General features: G+C 36.9%; 1 protein-coding gene across 1 annotated transcript in view; it reads right to left on the reverse strand.

Annotated features, from left to right (window-relative positions):
• Positions 1-16,655, reverse strand: part of DCC (DCC netrin 1 receptor) — a 1,045,570-nt gene that overhangs the window by 7,977 nt on the left and 1,020,938 nt on the right. The window contains exon 27 of the mRNA XM_081802524.1: positions 2,220-2,275. Within this exon, the coding sequence (XP_081658650.1) occupies positions 2,220-2,275 (56 nt within the window). The remainder of the gene's footprint in view (positions 1-2,219; positions 2,276-16,655) is intronic.

Genomic DNA, 16,655 nt, shown 5'->3' on the forward strand with positions numbered 1-16,655 from the left:
CTCAGCTGCTAATTTAATATAATCTTAACCTGTCAGTCAAGATCCTCTGTGATCACTCCCAAATATGAAGAACGACTTTCAGATGTGAACAAGAATACCCGTGTAAGCTGAGGGCGGCAGCAAGTGATAAGAGGGTTGGCACTGGGGCTCTGAAAAATTCTCTTTCTGCAGACAGGCCTTTGAGAGATGAGGGTTTCCCAATTCTGAAGACCAAGCTGGTCTTCATGACAAAAGGTTTCTGATCTCCTGTATTATTTACTTTTTTTTTCCATGACAGTAAAATATGTATGATCTACACAATAAATTCCAAGCACAGAGTGTGTGTTAAAATAAACATCTAAATATTGAGGAAGAGTCCTAACCTGGGACTTCAGAGACCCAGTCATATAGTTTTGTAACTTTGGCTCAACAGCCTACTTTCTTTGGGTCTCGATTTCTTTATAGCTATAAAGGTCAAACAATTTAATCTTTAAGCTATTAACTATAACATTATACAAGGAAGGAGAATACAGCTACTCTACCCATACTGAACTTTACATTTGCATTTCTTTGCGCTCCTTAAGATTCAGGAAGCACTAGTTAATCCATGGTAAAAAAATGAATTGAAAGAAATCTCCAGCAAGTAAATCCTTAAAATCCAGTTATAGTAACTTATGAGTTAAACTGTACTTTCTAGAAAAAAAAAAGCTCTATCATTTTCTCTTAAAGTTATTAATGAAAAGCATAACAATTATGGTTGTTTTGCTTTTTTATTTCACACTAATAATGGGCAGTTCAACTAAAAATAGGCAGTGTTAAATTACAGTGAGTTTACATTATCCATGATTAATTGAAAAATTTATCTGAAACCACTATAGATTTTCCCCTACCCAGGGTGCATGTTGAAGAAGTGTTTCAGGCGACCCTTGGGTGGAACACATGATGTTGATATGCTAAATAAATGGGTCTACACCGATATACAACTAATTAAGTGAGCGCTGCTTTGGTTTTAATGTTACTCTCCTCAGCAGGACCCACTGAGGGGATAAAATACAAATGAAGCTGAAGATCTGAGATGGCCCAGCCGTGTGCCTCAGGTGTAGATAAGCAGCCTCAGCAGGAATTTACTGTTTTAAGCTTTATTTTCACAGTACAGTTATTAAACATTTCATTTGCTCATTAGGTACATAATGTATGACTGCCAGGTGCAAACTCCTGCCAGCATCTCTCTGCAGAGGGTTCTCCCAAGTAAAATGATTCTTGGTGAGAAATGCTGGAATAGGCTGCAGCAGGAATGTAGTGAACAGAGTCTCACGGGTCAAATCAGAGGCCAGTGGGTAGCATGATTTTGATTTCAATATTAATTTTCCCATCCTTGCCTACTTTTTCCTATTTCCTATCTCATTTTCCACTTCATCACCCTTAAGAATACAGATAAAATGGGTAGTTTGGAAGAGGCTTGGGTTCACATCTCCACTTGGTCTCTGACCCATTCTGACAAATGAAATGTCCTCTCTCGGTCTAGTTTCTATGTGAACCATAATATCACTCTAACCCGTATTTACTATTAAATAACAACTCTGTACAGGCTCAGGATGTCTGGGGGGAAATGGAAGTATATAGTTGTACACACTTCTCACACACAAAGAGCTTTTGAGGCTCTGGAAGAAATAAGAAACATGTACATGGGAAATGTGTAATATTCTCTACCTTTTCATGTTGACAATATATTGAACAAAAAGCGAGTGGCTCTATTTACTTAGATACAACAGCCTCCGGCATTCCTCATGTGTGATCGAATTTCAAGTATGTAAGCTTTGGCATCAGTCTTAAAGCACTTAGTCTACAATGTGTATTCTATTTTAAAGGTGAGGAACATACCTCAGTGTCACTTCTGGGGACAGAAGCTTTGTGTTCTTTTCCTAACCTTCCCACCTCTCTTCAAAAATAAGGGAAACACCGAGGATATGCTTATGAGGTGACCAACTGGGTTGAAGACATGAGGTTAATATTGTCCCAGATGGCTCTGAATCCATAAAAATCCTGTATACAGGGAAGTGTTTATTTTGCATTTATAATGGGTAAGGGAGAGCTTTACGGAAGGATTTAAAGGGAGCTAAGTTGATAAATAGTCATTCTACAATGTTTATGTTGGGAAATAATGACTAAGAAAAGGATGGACGAGAAGTCCTCAAGGACAAAAACATTGTCTAATGTGTCTTATTGTCCTTAGGACCTACGTCAGTGTCTAATTCATACAGAGTAGAGCTGACATCATACTTTGTAGAATTTGTTCCTGGAAACAAGACAACAACAAGAGGAGAGACTGCACTCATAATTCTGCTTGTTTCTGCTGCTTCTTGATTTAGATACCTTCTGGAATAAGAAAGGTTTCAGGAAAATCTTCAACAATCTTGAGAAATGAATTCACCAGAACAGTTCGAGGTCTCCCCCTTTCTTTGGATGCTTTTCTGAGGTTCCTGGACCATGTATTAACAAAACAAAAACTACAAAATCAAAACTAAACACCCGTGTTGTTTATTGGCAGGCTCCCACAGCTCAAGTTAATAGGTCCATGGTGACTTCCTGTGTCCTTCTGCATATAATGTCAAAGTCAAGAGGCCTCTCAGTTAATTTCGTGGATATTCCAGATCATTTTCAGATAGTTTGTTATTAAAGGGACATTTGTGTTCTCCTCCCAAATTGATTATTTTTTTCTAACTTTTTCTACTCTATTTGCAACAAGAAGCAACAGGTTTGAGCTCTTTATTTACATCAGTTCATCGATTCAGATGTTTTGTGCTCATAGGAAGAACACTGTCAATTCCGTTTTCTACTGAAACGAGGCTTAAAAACCCTTCTTGTATTATCTCAGTTTTGCTGATATTCTAGTGATCAAACTTCAGAGGAACTACATTCTGGATTCATAAAGACAAGTGACACTGCATAAAGCTTCCATATCGTTGTATGAAAACCTTAGAAAAATGCAGAAACAATGCAGAAATCCAGACATCAGCCTCATGCAACTTTTGTAATTATGTACACCGTGTAGAATATCATCATTCCCAAATTCATCCACATTAGTACACAACAGATTGCATTCATGGTATATTTCACATGATGTATAAATATAATGATATTTACTTTCCAAACATCAATTATTTTGTCAATATTGGAAATAGTTCCTTTTATAAAGACAATTAGCCACAGAGGATTCTGTTTTTATAGTATAATCTTGGTTATTCAGACCCAGATTTCTTAATATCCTGATATACTTGATTTTTAAAATCTGGTTTTGTTTTTTAGTAGAAGTCATCAAATCTCTCTTTGTCTCTCTCTCTGTCTTTGTTTCTCTCCCTCGGTCTCTTCCACATACACACACCTACACCCACAAATGGATATTAAGACACTATGGCCAGAAATATAACATTCAGATTACATTTTGGGGTTAGTACACTATCATATTAATCCAATCTCTTCTAACTTTTACAGGTATACCTTTCAGACTGACCAAAGCACAACATGAATAGTATTCATGGCACAAGAACATTTTAAAAACTCAGAGTAACTTACTTAGTCAACGAGGTGATCATATAAGTCAATGATTATATAATTTAAAAATATTTTCAACTGTAAGTTAAACACCATCACCACTTCCACCCCAAAGAACATGTGTGCCATTGAGGAAAGCTACTTAAGTAAGCATTTCCATTTTGTCCACGGAGAAGCCAACTTCTTTTCTGCATTTTGGCCATACTTTTAGGGGTTGTCTACACTTGCATATTACCTATTTATTTATTCACCATGGCTCTCTCAGACACCTGGCTTTTGACCTCACCAATCTATAGAAATGTCAGATATAAAGGTCATAAATACTATCATAATTTTTCAGTCTAATGGGGATCTGCCTTGTAAGTCTCTCTATAGGATCTGTTAGCATTATGTTTTCTCAGTTCTAAGATTCACAGCAATATTCCTGAAACCGGAATTCTTCTTACAATTGATTCTGTATAATAATTATAGTTTTTATTTTTTTCCCTTTAAATTATACAACTAAATCAATGGAATACTCCAAGGCAATGGCATCTTTATATACTTGCTGAGGTATTTAGGGGTAAAGTGAATGATGTCTGCAATATCCTTTGAAATGCATCAAAAATTAAGGTGGATGGATAGATGAATAAATATGAGCCAAAAATATAGAATCTAGGTGGTGGGTATAGGGAAGTTCACTGTACAAATTTTCTAAGCATTTAATATTTTTATAATAAAATATTGGAAGGAAAAAAATGATGGCAACTTTGAATCAAGGAACTAGTGTGTTTAAAACTGCCTTTTCCTTGAAATGTTCTCCCTTCTTGGCTTCTGAAAAATTATGTCATTGTTCTCCTACCTCTAGTACCTCTTTCTTTACTCCCTCATAAAATGTAGACTTACCTTAAATTTCATTTTTCAAATTTCTTTCTTTTCCTTCAAATTCTTTCTCTGGGAGTTGTCATTTATCTACAGTGTGCTAAAGCTCTCACTTCTCTGAAAATGATTCTCTAATCCACTCTTCAGTTGTGACTCCCTCTTGAATTCCTCCTTGTTCCCTACACTCACTCTCTAGCTCCACTGAGATGCTCCTGCCCCTTCGGGCTCAACAAACTCCACTCTCTCCGACTCTCCCTTCCCTCTCACAGAGTAGAGGGAAGCTCACTTCCCTCTTTCTATTTGTTTATAACTGTGTTCCTCAAGACACAGGATTCAAGCAACTGAGTCACCTTGGACCTCACTTTCTCCCTCATTCTTCATAGCCAATTATTCACTCAATTGCCTGTTTCTTCTTTTGGAAGATAAGTCCTGCAGCTGTCTCTTCTATCAGTTCTCACTTTCATCAATCTACATTACACACTTTCCATCTTCATCTCAGTTTGTGATTTGATTCTCCTAAGTCACTATCCTGTCTTTTCCCAGCTTATTATCTCGTGAAGACTCTAGGAATCATTCTCTCTAGCAAAAGAGCGTTACCTGTAGACTCTGAAAACATGTACTTTCTCATCCCGGGCGTTTTCCTCACTCTGGCCCTTCCTGGTATACTTCTGTGATCGTTTACCATCATGCAGAACTAGCCAGCTGTACATCCTGTCCCTGCACTTTAGGAACTGTGACCTTGGAGATGTTATTCGATTCTCCTATACTCTGGGTCCATTGCATATAAAACGACATGGTCTACTTTGCAGAGATGGTGTAGGATTTACGGACAAGACACGTGCAGAATAGCATTCTTCATAGTCCTTAGTTTATAGCTATCATAGGATTGCCAACTGATAAACATTTTTTATTATAAAATGATTTCTATTTTACCCTGAGCCATCCAGAAATGCAATTTCCTGAGAATACTCTATTCCCCAAAGATACTAGTTAATTGAGATTTTATTCTTTATTTGCAGTGGAACAAAATGTCAATGAAAAATTCTGACTAATCCTTGTCATGCTGGGCCAGAAAGATCTCTTCAAGTCCATATGTGGGAAATTATAAGGAAAGTATGTTGTTATGCAATGTTCCATAACTTTTCAATATTTGACATGTTCTGCAGCATGAAGTTTCTGAATATTTCATATCTATAAGATGATTGGAAGCTAGTTCTGAAAAATAGGCTATTGGATATCTTGTACTGGCCTAAGAAATAAGCCCATAGTATCTCTGGGTTTTTGACATTTACATAAATATTTATTTTTGTCTTCCAATGAGAAATAAAACTTTCTCTAGTTGGATGTGTTGGGCCAATTCAAGTATGAAAAATATGTAATCAATACATATTTGGAAAGGAAAATGAAAAAAATGATAAAATAAAAGCTAATGCAAATGTAAATAATACATGGAGAAAACAGAAATAAAACAAAATCCATTTTTCTTCCTTTTCCTTCTGTGAATGTATCTGGAGTTTTATGTCATGGAATAGTATTAGAATGTCTGGAAAAAATTATATATATCTCTCTCTAGATATATATATATATTTACATGTTAAGGGAGATGCTAAAATATAAGTGGAGTGTTTATTATTTGTGACATTACTAATTACATAGTCATTGGCCCTTTATGTACATGATTATATAGTTGTTCAGAAAAGCAGGCTTTGGTTTCAGAAAATCCTAGGTTCAAATCTTGGCCCTGACATTTCGATATGATGTAACATTGAATGAACTATTTTATCTTCTCTGATCCCAAGGTTCCTCATGAGTCACTACTTTCCTCTTTGTGTTTCTGTGAACATTATATAAGATAGCAAATTCAGGGTTAAATGCTTGCTAACGGCAATTGTCAATAACGAAATCTGCAAACAGATCACCATGGTTAGAATCAGTTCATTTTTTTCTTGAGTATCTACTGGGACCCAGCATATATTAGGTTTTATTGTGATATTAAAAAATATTGAAAATTGGTGTCTATTATGATATTAAATGTTGGCTTGGGACGATAAGCCATGGAAGTGTGAAATAATAGTTCATTAGAGTCATACTACATGTAGAATAAATAAAGAGATAAAAATCTAAGAATACACGCAGGAACTAACTAAGAAGGGACTGACTATGTGGCAGCTGGAAGACAGTGAGCGCACTGGAGCTGGAGGAGGAGAGGGGGACAGAGCCTGGAAAGCGGACACGGCCCCTGACTGGCACAGGTTTCAGAAACTGGATCCTGCATCATGTCTAACCCAGGAGTACAAGGAGAAAGGTAAATATGTGCAGAAAATTCTCAAACATTAAAAACATCATGAAATCTAGGAAAAAAGCCTTTAGGCATTTTTCTCATGGTACTTCCCAATATTCTATCATTGTTCCTCTCTCTGATCTGTAATTTCTCAAATTCAAATACTCAGGTACTGGTAGGTACTTGTATAGGACCTGTTACCACTTAAATTAAGAAGCTGTGATGTAGGGGCGAGGGGGACAACCAAACAACCTTTTAATGTAAAAGAAAGAAAAAGAAAGAGGTTGGTAGGGAGAGGGAGAGGAGAAAGAGGGGGCACAGAGGGAGGGAGGAAGACTTTAATTGCTCAAACATCTATTGGAGAAGCAGGTTCTTTTTCTTTAAAAACTCTCCTTTCTCCCACCAGCTCTTTACTATCACCGAGTCTCCTCAAATATATATTTACTCCTTAGAATGATTTATTGCCCAATAAATGATTCATGATGATATTTTTCAGATATCATATAATACAACCTAACTTATTCAGTACTCAAATAAACATTTCTTTTATTACCACACTTTCTCTGTGATTTCTATTACCACTGTGTATAGGTTCACTTACCTACCACCATCAAAAAAATTTTTTTTAAATATATTTTATAGATTTCACATGCTCATCACCCTGGTATGATGCTGGCTGAATCTGACATTTTCATTGTACAATGCGTCACTGTTTGAGGAAATGTGTGTATAATCATTCAGTCTCTGCTGAAGCACTTTCCATCACACACCAGAACATGGGATGCCACGGACAGGTTATGATGACCTCCTTAAATGACAACTCATCTCAGTTTCCACAGAACCTCCTTTACTGGAGAAAATTTATCACAGATGGTTATGAATCTTATTTATTAGTCTTCATTTAAAAAACAACAGAAAAGAGACAGTTTCAGAGGTGGGATCTCTTTTAAGACATTAAAATATTAATTTAATTCCTTCATCAGGCATTAACAAATATACACTAAGGCCCCAGGTGTTTGCACAAGAAAATGAATGACTTAATTTTGCAGAATTTCATTTGGAGCAGGGCTCACATGTTCAGCCCTTAGATTCCAGAAAGTTACTTCTTACTAAAGACTTTTGGATTGGTCTAAAAAACAAAAACAAAATGAAGCAAAACAAAAAACACTTTGTTGTTTACATTGCACAACTGAGCCTAAATGCAGGATGATGACAAAGTGGCAGGGTAAGTGGTCCTTAACTTGTTATAGATAAGGAAGAGTTTGAGACTCTAACAAAAGCTATAAATGCACTCGCTGGGAAAAATGTGCATGTGCTCGCTCACACACACACACACACACACACACACACATACACACACATGTGAATGTAATTTCAAATAAGTTACAAAACCCTTGAGTTCTTCCATGAACTGCAGGCGAAGGACACGTGGTATGTTCTAGAACCTCACTACTCAAAGTATGATCTACAGAGTGGCAGCGTCAGCAACTTCTGGAATCATCTTAGAAATGCAGAGTCTCAGGCTCTCCTTCAGAGCCACTGAATCAGAACCTGCATTTTAATAAGGTCTACAGGTGATTCCCAGGCACATAAAATTTAAGAAGTACGGAAAAAAAAAATTAAGAAGTACGGATTTAGATAGTCATGTTCATTGGAGAGTTTAGAATTAAAAACTTACATGTCAAATCACATTTGGAAATGAATCATACATATATAATATTCCTAGTAAAAGAAATTATATTATTCATAAATGAGAAGACAAAGGTGTCAGTAATGTTTTACATATATTCAATGAGAAATAACTTCTTTTTCCCACTTCCAATAGCTCAATTCTTGCTCCTCACTTTGTATTCTTCCTTGCCCTGTTATTTATTCTCTTTGCAGAGACTAAATGCAGGGAATAGCTAAGTCAGATATTAGAGCTGGGATCTGGAAATTCCATGGGCTTTAGTCACGTCAAACTGGTTCATCCTGAGAAGCAATTCAGGAAATGCAGTGTTTCTAAGAGAGAAAGTCAGGCATGTGACCACCAAACCTACCCACGTTTTGGTGATAAATCCTTACTGGGTTTGAAGAATGGGCTTTCATACCAATTGGTACAAACAGATCAAGAAATTGGAAGGGGAATTCTATTTAATGCTGTTTGGTCATTTAAAGGGGCTGGTGGGATCTTCCTGGCTGTCAGACGTATTTATAGCTTGAGAACAAGACCTGTTCAACTGGAAGAGGCCATGCTTCTCTCTAGACTCAGGAAACAATATTCAGATAACTGTGAGCAGACACTCTGCTCTCGTCTGTTCACCGTTCTGTCTTTGTGCAAGGGCTGACCTCTCTCTGGTGCTCACACTGGTGGTGAAATTTAACATTCTGGAGTTAGATCTTGTTTCCCCAGCCACTAAACCGTTAAAATTTATTTTTAACCCCCCTTCCACATGATCCTACAGCTTCTGAATATAAGGTGTTGCAGACTTCACCAGGCCCAATTTATAAGGGAATGTGGTCTCCAGCTTATATCAAATCAGAAGCTCCTGGATGCAGTGCTAACATTTTTAACCAGTATAAATCATTTTACATGAACAAGCCCTTTCCAGACTAGATTTTATTTTCACCATTTATAGTTGTGAAACATGGAAGCATAAAGAGGTTAAATGACTAATTTGATGCTAACCGAGCCAATGAGCAAGGAAGCTGGGTCCTACAGTTTTCTTATTTTCTTCCTGTAAATGCTCTTTCAGTCCTACATGGCTTCTGCCAGAGAAGAGACTGGGAAGATTGGGTATATTCCTCATTACATGGCCCCATTGTGCTGCCTTTAGTCCTGCACTGGGGTAGGCATCAGCTCAGATCATGTACACAAAGCAGCCTATTTCTATAAACTGACTGAGGTACCACTTCAGAGAGTAGCTGAAAAGAGAACAAATAACTATAATTTTACATGCAACACTGACTGAAACTCAAGTTTAAATTAGCAAACTCAACCTTGAAAGGTAGACTAGGTCAACACATTATTATAGCTGGAAATACGCTATCTCTATCAAAAATCGTGGCTCAGGTGACCACAGAAGTACAAAGATACAAACAACTGTGTAAAAGGATGGGATATGTGAAAGAAGGATGCCTAAGAAGGGCACTTTGGAGTAGATGTGAAAAGAGTGTCATTGCGAATATCATTATTCCTAATTCCTATAAGCCTCTACCTGCAATTATGTCATAATATGTCTCTCAGTTTGAAATCAATAGGGCTTAGTTATTGTTTTTCGCCAAAAGAAGAAGGAGGAGAGAGAGAAGAAGGGGAAGGAGGAGGAGGAGAAGAAGGAGGAGGAGGAGGAGGAAGAGGAGGAGGAGAAGAAGGAGAAAGAGGACAAGAGGAGGAAGGAAAGGAGGAAGGAAAGGAAGTGGCAGCAGCTTGCTAGAATCCCTTTACCACAAAAGATAAAGGCATTCTTTCCTGGGAGCCTTGACATTCTGGTAAATAAAAAGACCCTGGTAATAAGAACATCAACCCTAGCTATGAAGTACACAGGATGTTTAACAGGGCACTTGAATTCTCCATTAAGTCCCTACCAGTAAGATAAACATTATAAACATTCAGAAGTAGTAGAGCTCTAAATGGTTTTAACAATGGTTTTCTTACTTTATTTTAATATCAGAGATTTTTTGTTTTCAGTGTGTTAGATTTTTCACATTTTCAATAGTCCATTAACACAGAGGTTTATGTGAACACTTTTTGTTTCAAAATTTCCCCTTGTTTCCAAAGCAACTGAAACCTAATACTAGTTGACAATGCACACTATGAAGTTCAGAATCTACTTGAGTGAAACCCCTTCTCTTACTCATACTTTTTCACAAAGCAAAGAAAAAATACAGAGAGAATATCCACCCTCGTTTCTGCAGTAATTAAGACTGCTACAATTCCGTGCTTCATTCCTCTTTAAATATGAAAGACTATCAAATTTCACAGATGAGAATAAATGGATTCGGGGGAACAAAATTAATTCCCAAATTGGCATAATGGAAAGACTCAGGAATCTTTTTCCACTGAGCTGCACTCCCTCTTCTTATGAATAAAGCAGATGCCATTCTCCATTGTAGTATGGATGTTAAATTAGTGAATAGGTTTTCCAGGGGTGGTGGCTTCATTATCATATTTTTCCACTTGATGCAATTTAATTCAGCTTTGGAATAAGATGTTATTCATAGTTCAGAACATAATATTTTAGGATCAAATGGTTGTGACTTTGGAAATTTTTTTCGGCTTATCTAATCCTTTTGCCAACTCTCAAGTTGCTTTGCTTCACCTGTAATCATCATTCGACTTGAAATTGAAGACCTGAATTCAATTTCTGGCTCTTACCTTTATTATTCTATTCTGCTCAGCTCCACAAGTATTTACTGAGTGCCCACTGTGGCTTATATAAAGGTCCCAAGGATAATGACATGTGATCCTAGAGAAGTTACAAGTTATTCAACCTCTCTGAATGTCTCCCTCTGCATCAATTGACGGTGATTGCACTTCTCTGCTAGGCATGAATTCACTTGGAAATGTCCTTTATAAACTATAAAAGGTGGCAAAATCCAGAACCTTAACCTTATTAATTTCACATAAGCTTATTTTTAAAAAAAGGACACTTTGATCCTCAAGATATTTCATAAAAAACAAAATTTATATAGCAGAAGTTAACCATGTGACCTATGACATTCTTAGGAAATGTGAAAGGAATGTTTGCTGCTTTGAAAACAACTTATTGCTCACCCTTTTCCTTGTCATTCTCTTGCACTCATGAGGCCACCCACTCCTCATAAAATCCAAGGATGTTCTTAAATCACAGGTTTCAAATTATGTAGTCTACTTGGTAACAAAGTTCTGAAAATAGATATTTTTCATTTTCTCTTATGATTATATAGATGGCAACTCAATACTTTAACCCCAGAGTTTAACTGTATTAAGTTGATAATTAACCTCAATTTTATATATTGATATAACCATTTCTGGTGAAATATTTTCTCATTTTTTTTTTAATCTAGCAGAAGTCCTCTGAAAGGACTCAGATTTTGACTCAACTGTCCTCCCTTGTCCCAATAGATTTTTGCAGTTAGAAGGAAATACCAGCTGTTTGTTTTTCATGCTCATTGACCCTGACATTCTCTAACCCACAATCTGAGTAATAGTCTCATGTGCCTTAACTTTTATCTTCATTTTACATTTCCTTCTATTCTTCTTTATTTTTATTACTGGACTCCAAAGCCCTGGCGACCTGTGGTGTGTGTGGTACTGAAAAGCAACAGATATCAGCTCCCTGGCTCCCTACTGTCCTGCAGAGGGACATTGGCAGGTTGGACAAGTGAGTTTAAGCAGATAGGAGCTATCCTGAATCCCTGGCTAGTCACTACTCTTGCTAGAACTTCTTTCCTCCATCTAGCCTACATGAAGGAATAAAACATCTATTCAAATGATAAGCTAAATAACTCAAACTACCTTCTATGAAACAATTCTTTCTGGAGCCTATTTAATAACTAGTATCATCCTAGAAGCCCTCTTATGGGGCGGGGAGGGGGGGAGGTTGATCTAAGTATAACTATTCACATCACAAAAAAGTAAAATAAAATCCTTTGTTTCTCTTCAATGTTCTATTTCTCTGAATTCTTTTAACTTGGCCATTAGTGCAATTGTTGACCTTGGGCAAGCTGCTTAGTCTTTTAGGCTTTGGTTTTGTCATTTATAAATGAGACACCAGTCATGTGACTTACTCATAATGTTTCCTCTAGCAATCATTTCTCCCCCTTTGAGGAAATTAGAAGAGCTCTTTCCTGTTTAAAATACTGCAACCCCATCCTAGAGGAAATAGTACTTTATTAAAACACCAAGTAGGCTCCAGAGTCATAAACATTGGTGATATATAAGGCAATTTTGACTTACTTTTCCTAAGGGATAATTAAGGATGACTAGACCAAATGAAATTAGATTTCATCTATCAAAAAAAATCTGTTAGGAATGAGGACAGGACAACTTCAGGGAACTACCTACAGAAACAAACAAACTAAAACACAGATGATCTTACATATGAGATGAAATGTAACAGGAGATAGTGTTGTTTTCCCCATCGGAATTGATTAGTGGTATGGACCCCAATAACGTCAAATCAACATACCTCTCCTACTTGGCTGTGCCAATGACTTACGTGACCTGACTGGCCTGAAAAGTGACCTTCCTGTTTCACCTGTGTAAGGATGTCTGATCTCCCGTGACCTCCCTGTGACTGATTTCAGCAGAATGGAACACTCCTGTGGTATCCTTGATGAACACCCCCAACGGTGGCCTACCAGTGGCTCAGGAAATGCAACTGTGTTAATGTGTTATAGTAATTTATTGGCAGTTTTGTGTGATAGCGTATTTACTGAAATGAGGCCTGTCAAAAAGATCAGGTTATAGCAGGAACACATGATTTCCCAACCAGCCATAAAATATAAATCAAATGCCTTTCCTGTCCACTGTCCAGCCACCTCCGCCCACTCCTTGTCCTCAGTCCTCAGACAAATTGAAGCACATGCCACAATTTGCAGAGGGAAAATCAAACTCAATTTCGTAGTACAATGAAATGAGTTTTGGTCTTGTCATGTCCACTGACATATTGATCCCTTGAAGATTGGAAAGATCAGAATGTTCTAGGTTTTTGCTTTTATAAATGAAAACGTGTGGAAATGCAATGTGTAAATGGAGGGCAATAAAGCACATGGGCCCCTTTGACAAAGATGCAAGAACTCCAGGGGGCTGATGTAAAACAGTCACTATTTAGTATAAAAGTCGCTATTTAAGAGGTCACACTTTCTTTCTCTTTAGATTTACAGCCTCAGAAGACAAATGGTCTCCTAATCCAGGTTCATTTAAAGTGCAGCTGATCATTTCACAGCTAAAAGGAATTTTTACTAGTGAAGGAAAAAAACAAAAAACCAAAAACCCTCTCTTGGCCCTTTGTAGAATTTATGTCAGATCTATAAGGCCATAAGCGCAACACTCCATCAAACATTTTCTATTTAACCTGAAAGGGGATGAAGCCAAATCACTTCTATGTCCACATCTGTGATTTGCAAAGTGCAGTGATTGTAGCCTCCCTGAAATGCATAAAGACTGCACAGTTATTCACTGTGAAGCGTTAAGAAACGGAACTACCTTATCATAAGGGGATGATGAAATTGTAAGAAACACCATAAAGTACTCTCGTCTAGTAAGCTAAATTTTAACTTGGCAGGTGGAAATAAAAAAAAAAAAATGAAGGAAAGAATCTGTGTTTTCAGGTAGGCAGAATTTCAGTCGTTATGACAACCGGCTGACTTTCTAATTACCACTCACTATAAAAATACCGCAAAAATCTCCCCAACTCCGTGGAGACAGTTACTGCGTAGTATGCACTGCCCTATACCTCACATCCCGCAAACACAGCTCCGCATGCCTTATTGGAAGTCCAACTGAGGCACAGATCAATGATGCTGCCTTTAAAAAAACCGCACACAATTATATGAGTAGGGAAAGAGCTTCTTCATTGATCCTAATTTAAGTGGTTTCAAAGCAGAAGGAGCTTCGCATTTGGTGTGATCTTTAAAAATTATAGCAATGCCTCACATTACCATATTCTAAAGTAATTACTTGAAGTAAGTAAAGATAAATTCATTAGAAATTACTCAGTCCTTTATTGTGAAATCTGAAGTAAAATTATTTGAGGTATTTTTTTAAGCCAACAAGAGAATGACTTTACTTCATCAATCAGTTTGACTAAAGTAATGATTTTCTTAGAATTAAAATTTGTTGAAAGCTCTAAGTATTTCATCTTTTAGGCTAAGAAGCATGTAGTTAATGTCACAGCTAATACATTTGTCAGTCTGCTAATTTTCTTTTTCTATTAGAATAAGTAAACATCAGCCCTTTCTTAAAAGCATACTATTTACCATGTGTCAGAAGCAATGCAGGGAGAACTTATTTGAAAATCATGAGGTAAGACATTATGAAATGAACAGGAATCACAGGGAGACAATGAAGGAGAAACATGAAAAGGAAAGGCATTTAATAATTCCAAAGTGATGGCAGGATATGCCTCAAGGTGAGTGGGGGAGGATGGCATTTAAAGGAGAACCATGAAAAATATATAATCAACCAAAAACCCAAAGATATTGGAAAATATAAAATAAGAGATCGTTTTTAAGAAATAGTTTAAATAAAAACAAGAATGATAGTTAAATTGAGATAGACAGTTAATAAAAAGAAGGCTCTTAAGTGTACAATGGAAATAAAAGAAAATGAGGTCTTGCCTGCATGGCATTAGATCAGAGAATGGTTCTTCAGATATGCTTATTTTTTGAGAGAACGGGTGTAGAGACAGCAGAAAGGACTCCATTTCCCATCTTTTAAAGACATAATACACTTATTTATGCTACATTGTGCCAGACTTTGTTTAAGGTTGCTTTCCTATTATTTGTAACTGGAAGAAAACAGTAAGTAGTAAATAACAATGCCAGTGCTTTGTTCTGTCTATTGTCAGATGTTCTTTCTAAAATTAGGGTTCTTTGTTACCACAGTCCTCTGGAGCATGGGTTGATTTCCAAATGTTGTTTTCCAAAGCAAGTATTTCTGCTATGGTAAAATTTCATTTAAATGAAAGTGACTTCAGGATTTTATTTTCATCTTTTTTTTTTTTTTCACCGTGATAACATAGTTAATCTTTACTTCCAACTAGAGACAGTAGTTAACAGTATAAAGTACTTTGGTGCATTAGTTTTTTGATATTATAAAATTGGTGTTCTTCCTCATAAAACAGTTAAACCTCTTGCCTCATTAAAATGTGAGTGAGGAAGGCTTATGAGGAAATGGTATTCCTCAATTCAAATTATTTCAGATGTTTCTCATTTTTCTTTTTATCAGTTTTGGGATGATTTGATGTAGTAAGTTTTTTAAAAAATCTATCTTTGTTTTTGTCATTAAATAAGTTAGAAACAAACTAACAGGTGCAAATGAGTTCCTAAAATTTCAGAACCTGTGCTTTCTTGTAGGCAAAAAGAGCGGGAGAATATGCATTGGTCAGTAGTTGTGCAGACATAAATGTTACTTAAATTAACTGTGTCACAGTTTCCGTAGCCATGAACCGGGGTTAAGAAAGCAGCTACCTCCCAAAGTTGCTCTGAGGGTCAAATGTGATGTTACAAGTCTGCATATGCATGCCAGGCATATAATACATGTTCAATAAAGGGCTGAATACCAGTCATTTCCAAGGTCTATTCTTTTGGTTGGTACTGCAGTGGGAAACAGTGCAACCAGAAATCACCAGGAAGTGAGTTCTTGACATGGGAATTTCGTTAACTGAATTCTCTTGCTTCCAACTGTCCTTGTCTCAATTAGCAAAGACTTCACAGTTTCAGGGCACTATAAAGTAGCAGACTCTGCCCATAATGTGTGTGGAGTGTATAGATGTGGAGGATGGGGAGAGGGGTTTGGGCGATCTAGATGTGCTTTAAATCCTAGTGTGGGTTTCTTTTGGGTTAGAAGAGCTATTCCCTGTGAAACAAAGTCATGGCATCCATTGAACCTATGTGTCAGAGAAACCTCCTTCATACATCCCAAGGGCTGGAATCCCACATCCTCCCTGAGCTCCACTCCACCTCCCAGGGCTAGCTGGTAGCTGAGCATCTGTACCACACACCACAGGAAAGGCAGAACACTAGAGGGCATGAACACAAATCACTTAATATGGTACCAGGAACAAGAAACATTCTTAATATTAAGATAATATTCATAATTGCAATTGTATCTTTTTTAGTGTTTGCAGTCATCATGAGGCTTATGAACTAATGCAGTGACTATAGCACTGTGGGTATGGATCTGAGTAACAGAAACTTACACATATTTGCCAAATGACAGACTGGCCAATCCAGCTGTGTCTATCACCGGTGCTCTTTGTACTTGGGACCACTGAACTTTGCTATCTTATGCTTGATA

The sequence above is a fragment of the Leptonychotes weddellii genome, chromosome 13 (assembly GCF_054177405.1).
Source record: "Leptonychotes weddellii isolate Sample4059 chromosome 13, ASM5417740v2, whole genome shotgun sequence".
NCBI lineage: Eukaryota > Metazoa > Chordata > Mammalia > Carnivora > Phocidae > Leptonychotes > Leptonychotes weddellii.